The sequence below is a fragment of the Benincasa hispida genome, chromosome 9, assembly GCF_027475165.1.
Source record: "Benincasa hispida cultivar pf3 chromosome 9, pf3_genome.v1.1, whole genome shotgun sequence".
In the NCBI taxonomy this organism is placed as follows: domain Eukaryota; kingdom Viridiplantae; phylum Streptophyta; class Magnoliopsida; order Cucurbitales; family Cucurbitaceae; genus Benincasa; species Benincasa hispida.
In genome coordinates this window covers 99135993-99142331 of record NC_143486.1, presented here as the reverse complement: position 1 = coordinate 99142331, position 6339 = coordinate 99135993, and the positions used below count along the sequence as shown (strand labels likewise).

The 6339-nt window shown below is 37.2% G+C and overlaps 1 protein-coding gene across 2 annotated transcripts; it reads left to right on the top strand.

The window, feature by feature from the left end:
- Positions 1–214: 214 nt before the first annotated feature.
- Positions 215–5823, top strand: LOC150034259 (polyamine oxidase 2-like). Of its 2 annotated transcripts, XM_090316949.1 has the most exons (11): positions 216–528; positions 726–789; positions 1467–1582; positions 2165–2253; positions 2346–2459; positions 2624–2711; positions 2842–2927; positions 3012–3114; positions 4511–4608; positions 4702–5131; positions 5244–5823. In XM_090316949.1, exons 2-11 carry the CDS (start codon positions 750–752, stop codon positions 5547–5549), a joined length of 1470 nt encoding a protein of 489 aa, XP_090173075.1. In that variant the 5' UTR covers positions 216–528; positions 726–749; the 3' UTR covers positions 5550–5823. The 2 variants fall into 2 exon arrangements, with proteins under 2 accessions (XP_090173074.1, XP_090173075.1); XM_090316948.1 differs by having other exon boundaries at positions 215–789.
- The last annotated feature ends 516 nt before the right edge of the window (positions 5824–6339 follow it).

The following is a 6339-nucleotide window of genomic DNA, read 5'->3' as shown; positions in this document are numbered from 1 at the left end:
AAACAAGCCAAGGCCATTTTTTTGTATTCCCACGTGCCATAGTTTGGCGGTGAACAATACTCTCATCCGCCGACCTTGATATTCCATTCAGAAGTCAACACGTGGCGTACGTGACCTCACGCGCGTAAGGTTTGCATGGTTTGTTTTTCAAAATTGAAAACAAAAATTTTGTCTCCGTGTTTTTGTCTATAAATTCAACGAGGGCTCATAATTTTGGGAACGTAGCATCCTCTCAGTGGCACGGAAAGTGTTTTCGCTTTCACGAGAATTCGATTTGCCTTTCGTTTCCTCTCTGATTTTTGTTTCGATCTGGGGGTTTTCTTTATGCTTTGACGGATCGGAGAGATTTTGTTTTGATTCGTTCGGCAATCGGAGGTGTGAGATCGCGATCGCTTTTCTGTAGAACTTAAGCGGACGTTTTTTGAATCGTAATCGTGGATTTCTTCGGGTTTGATCGATTGGAGTTGGCTGAAGAACGAGGAGGAGTTTGGTTGATTGAGAATTTCGAAAACCGAGGCGCATGAACTGGTTGGGAAAGCTGGGTTTAAACTTGAGTTCTAATTCTAATCACTTCATTACCTGTCTTTTGCTTTTTCTTCTCCATTATTCCCCTCAATTGACTCCTTCTTTGTTTAATTTCGACAATAAATCCATTGATCCCTTGTTATTACTGCATTTGAATCCTGATTCCAATCATTTTCTTAATAATAAACCGACGACTTAAGTTGATTGCTGCTCGTCGTTCAACAATGGAGTCTGGTTCGAGGAGTAATTCCCAACTTCGTAAAGGTCCGGTGTACCCCCTTTTCTCCTCTATTCGTGTTTCCTATTAACTTTTATTTGTTTATTTTTTTAACTCCTATTTACGTCTGCTTAAGTACTTCATGTTGTGCAACTTCCGAGAAAGCATGATCAGCTGAAAATGCCAAATGCGGCTTAATTTGGTTTGATGAAATACAGAGATCGATTCGAGAAATAGGGAGATTATGTTTAGGATCGATCGTTTTGAGGGGTATATCCTAATTGTTTGTTTGTTTGTTATGTTGTTGTTCTTGATTTAGTAAATATTAGTGGTTTCTACTCGTACATTATTGATACAACTTAATGAGATGCTGTCCGTGCAATTTATCGGGATCTCTGAACTTTAATTTTTTCAATGGAGGAAAGTAGTGCTAATCGTTTTGGAATAGCTTCGAAACAAAGCTTCCGGATATGCATGTTAAATTTATCAAAAGAAGGTGAAATAGGATGCAAAATTTTTAAAGGCTTTCTGGCATAGATTGTCTCTACACGTTGGAACGACGTGTGATTCTAATTTGAATTGTTAATATATTTGTCTGCACCAATATTATATTTTTGTGCTTAATTACAGAATGAGAATCTTTGTTATATTCCTGTTATGTAGACTGCAAATAGTTTATATAACCTTAAGTGTGTTTGCTCATATTAGAATTTGGTTGATGCAGCTGTCTGCCATTCAAGTCCTGAGAAAGGACAGGTAAGATCACCTTCGGTGATTGTCATTGGTGGTGGCATTGCTGGAGTAGCTGCTGCTCGTGCTCTTCATGATGCTTCCTTTCAGGTATGTACTATAATATAGAACCAAAAAAATTAAGTCAGTCACAAGCTATGATAACATTCAGATTACCTATGTTGCGTTATGTTTTTTTGTCTCTACCATTAAATTTATGACATCACATGGCGAGGGGACCTAAAGAAACCAAAAACTAAAACCCCCTGCACCCTTTTACCGCTGCTTATGATTATCCTAGGAAACTTGTTAGCTTTATTGCATCCCTTGACTCGGAAGGTATATTTGCTAGAGTATTATGTCAGTGAAGTGACATAGCCACGATGTCATTTGGGAGACCTTTGACCTTTTCCCTTCTAAATGGATCTTCCTGAAATGAGGAAAAACAAGTTTGCAGATATTCTAGTTTTGTTCCATCAATATCTTTGAAAACGAATAGTTAACTGGTGGCAGAAGCTTGACATCGAAAGTCTGCCACAGCCTTCAACCATGCTTGGTGAAGGGGAACAATAGGAAACCAATTCCTTGACTGGTTAAAGAAAACTGGATAACTTAGATTACTTGCTTGCGTTTTGGTGTTTTCTTTCAAGTTTTTACGTTCAATTAGATAATTTTTTAACTTCCATTGAACAGGTTATCTTGTTAGAAGCAAGGGAGAGACTTGGTGGTCGCATTTATACAAATTATTCATTTGGTTTTCCTGTTGATCTTGGTGCTTCGTGGTAAGTTTGTTATTTTAATGGCCTTTTTCTAAAGAAACTAACATTCATCACCCACATTTATGTTATAATATCACTTTTCTGTTGATTTTCAGGTTACATGGGGTATGCAAAGAGAATCCGTTGGCCCCCTTAATTGGCAAATTAGGATTACCCCTGTACCGTACCAGTGAGGACAACTCTGTATTATACGACCATGACTTAGAAAGGTAAATGCTCTATTTTCCATCATCTAGTCATGAGTATAGTTTTGGTGGGTTTTGTTTTTATGTTTGTACCCTTATCAGATATGGAGCAAATATGTTCCTTTATTAGAATTCTTACCATCGTTATTGCTATATGTGAATCGTTATAAATCCGATGTGTTTTTCAGTTATGCACTCTTTGATATGGAAGGGAAACAAGTTCCTCAAGAGCTAGTGACAAAAGTTGGTCAAGTATTTGAGGCCGTCTTAGAAGAGGTAAGTTGTCCTTAGAAATCAACATTGAGGTTTGAAGTTTCTGGTTTGCTCGATTTTATTTAAGTTTTATTATTTGTTCCTTTTGATTGTGTGGCCACTTCTCTGAGTCAATCTCCTATGCTTTATACAGGCTGATAAAATAAGAGATGAATATACTGAGGACATGACTATAACTCGTGCATTCTCAATTGTTTTTGAAAGAAGACCAGAATTGAAGTATGTTCTCTCTCGATGTGGTTATTTTAACTTGTCCTTATTTTGCTTCATTTTCAACACTAACCGATAAACATCCTTAAACAGGATGGATGGGCTTGCCCACAAGGTTCTTCAATGGTATCTCTGTAGGATGGAAGGATGGTTTGCTGCAGATGCCAATACTATCTCACTAAAATGTTGGGATCAGGTACTCCATGATTAGTGTCTTTATAATCCAATAATCTCTTTCTTCCTATGTTAGAGGACCGTATAGTGATCACTAAATAGAAATGAGTATTTGCTTTTGCATCTATTGTCGTTAATTCATGGAAGCTGAAAGTTTTTGCATGTTCGAATGATATTGGCTTATAGTAGTGTAGTTGCAATGTCAATTGATCTCTAGTTTCTAGGTACAATCATAACAATTAACAAAAATGTAGTGAACAATGTTGGATGATCTTTCTAATTCTGTTATGGTATTGATATTATGTTTGGCGTGATACTTAACCTGCAGCAATGAAATTATACAATCAGGTCATTCTATCTAGATCCTTATGAAAATATATAAAGGTAAGATAGTTTTTGTGTCTATTGCATCAATTTTTCCGTATTTGGCATTTTATGAACTAAGGGTTAGAACTGCCGACCTTAGACCATAAGGTCAAAGGTTCGAATGCTCACCCACTCCCTCATGGTGTTGAACACAAAATGAACTAGAAGTTATAACTGCCTCTCCAGTCATTACTCTCCTCACTATGGACAGATGGACGTAGAGGTGCAATCATTACTTGGAAATTGGAATCCCTCATTGGCCATGGCCCATTACGAAGTAAATATTTTCCTTTGTTTAGAGAATTAGGCAGTTGAAAAATTATTAAATGGTATACAAGATTGACAGTGACAGGTTCCATTCTAGCACATGCCAGTTTTATTAGCTTTTGACTACTTGAGCACTAGTCTCCTTTGTTTTTTCTTGTTGACTACTTGCTTTGTGGCATAATCATTTTGCCTTTTCCCCCTTGACTTCCAGACCTGATTTAGTCTGGAAACAGATCAGACGAGAGAGGGAAAATCCATGTAATTTCGGACAAAAGCTGCTTCATCTTTTTGTTCACTTTGTTGCTGTTTCTATTTGTGTGGCAATATTCTATGATGGGAGTAGCGATTGGTGGACTTGATGTTTACTTGAGACAATTTAACTAATTTGATACTAATTTTAGTGTCTTAAATTTTGATGGATTAAGTATACAACCATATTCAATTTTTAAAGTTGCACATGCACCTTTCCACCGATAAAAAGATGACTTGTTGGGAATAATATGGGCAAGATGCTTACTTGTGGACAATTTAACTAATTTGATACTAATTTTAGTGTCTTAAATTTTGATGGATTAAGTATAGAACCATATTCAATTTTTAATGTTGCACATGCACCTTTCCACCGATAAAAAATGACTTGTTGGGAATAATATGGGCAAGACGCTCACACTTCAGAGATAAAATCAATTGTGACCTAAAACTTTAGGATTAGTTTTGTTCTTTTCATGCATTATTCTCTTCAATCTTTTCCTAGTTTTCTAAAAATGTGATCCTGATTATTCCAGGAAGAGTTGCTGCCTGGAGGTCATGGGCTAATGGTAAGGGGATACCTTCCTGTTATCAACACTCTTGCAAAGGGTCTTGATATTCGTTTGGGTCACAGGTAAAGTTTGTCCTCTACTTTCTCTTTCTTGTGATTTATATTTTGACCAAGACCTCAGCTTATGATTTAGAATCTTCCTTCTTTGGTTCTCAGGGTTTCAAAAGTAATTAGACGATATAATGAAATTAAGGTCACAGTCGAAGATGGGACAACATTTGTTGCTGATGCTGCTATTGTTGCTGTCCCTCTTGGGGTGCTCAAAGCCAATACCATAAAATTCGAACCTAAGCTCCCAGACTGGAAGGAATCCGCCATATCTGATCTTGGGGTAGGGGTAGAGAATAAAATAATACTGCATTTTGAACAAGTGTTTTGGCCGAATGTGGAGTTTCTAGGAGTGGTTGCGGAAACAACATATGAATGCAGCTACTTTCTCAATCTTCACAAGGCCACTGGTCATTCTGTTCTCGTTTACATGCCTGCCGGGCAGCTGGCCGAAGACTTAGAGAAATTGTCCGATGAAGCAGCTGCTAATTTCGCTTTTACACAACTCAAGAAAATTCTTCCGGATGCATCTGACCCAGTTAGATTTCTTCTTTTTTAAATATTCAAATAAATCGTAGTTGGATTTAAATTGTGCACACAAAAAGCTATTTTGGAACTAGAAAAACTCATCACAATTTCCAAATTTGCAGATTAATTTCCTTGTTTCCCGATGGGGTACAGATGTTGACACACTTGGATCGTACAGTTATGACATAGTTGGGAAGCCCCACGATTTGTATGAGAAGTTGAGAATCCCCATTGATAACATATTCTTTGCAGGTGAGGCAACAAGCACAAGTTTCCCAGGATCTGTGCATGGTGCGTTCGCAACTGGTGTAATGGCTGCCGAGGACTGCAGGATGCGTGTACTTGAGCGTTACGGAGAACTAAACATATTCCAGCCCGTCCTAGCTGAGGAGCCAGTATCGGTACCACTACTGATCTCCCGCCTGTAAGTCGATTCATTCCTTCAATATTGATGATGGGTTTGGCTGGGCTAGTGGTATTGAAAATCACTGCTTTTTGCATGGGATCGATCAAACAATCAATCAATATTTTGGTCAAATGTTGTGGTTTTCTCAGAAGCTGCACGCTGGATTTGGGTAGTAGTGGTCAGGGATGGATGTGCTTTTAGGCTAGCCTTATCTCCTTGATGTGATGGGGGAAAAAAAAACATTTTAAGTGTCTAATATTTTTACTGAATAAAGTTGTCTTTAGCCTTTGGTTGGACATGTACTTTTTCTCTCTTCTGTAGTTGTATGAGGTAATCAAATTATTGATGAAAAATCTGATGAGATTGGGAAAAATGAGAAGAATCTTTTTAGGAGCATGAGCATGTAATGTGGAATATCTTTGCAATGTTGTTGGATCAAGATTCCCTTGATTGATTCTTCTACAACTTGTGAAGTTTAAAGTTTTATCATGTGGAGTCTGTCACTATAATTGCCTTCCCATGTTGGATGTTGGCATATGCCCTGCTTCATTTCAAGCATTCTTGTGACCCTCTGTAATGTTGAAAGGTCAGATTTTTTTTTTTTTTTTGCCCAAAATATATTAATCTCTTATTGTTTGATAATAACAAAACGGTGATGAAATATGTTCAATGATGAATCTTTCCATTTTTCTAATCTTTTTTCTAATGAAAATATTAAATATCCATTCCTTTTTTTAGATCCACCAGTGGCCCACATGATGATGATGATGATGATTATTATTATTATTTTGAGTACGAGGATAGAAATTTGA

Excerpts from the sequence above, each read along its gene's own strand:
- LOC150034259 (XM_090316948.1), top strand. The coding sequence starts at position 750 with ATGGAGTCTGGTTCGAGGAGTAATTCCCAACTTCGTAAAG. Across the intron at positions 1,583-2,164 it reads TTCATGATGCTTCCTTTCAG|GTTATCTTGTTAGAAGCAAG; the intron begins GTATGTACTATA and ends TCCATTGAACAG. Across the intron at positions 4,609-4,701 it reads GATATTCGTTTGGGTCACAG|GGTTTCAAAAGTAATTAGAC; the intron begins GTAAAGTTTGTC and ends TTTGGTTCTCAG.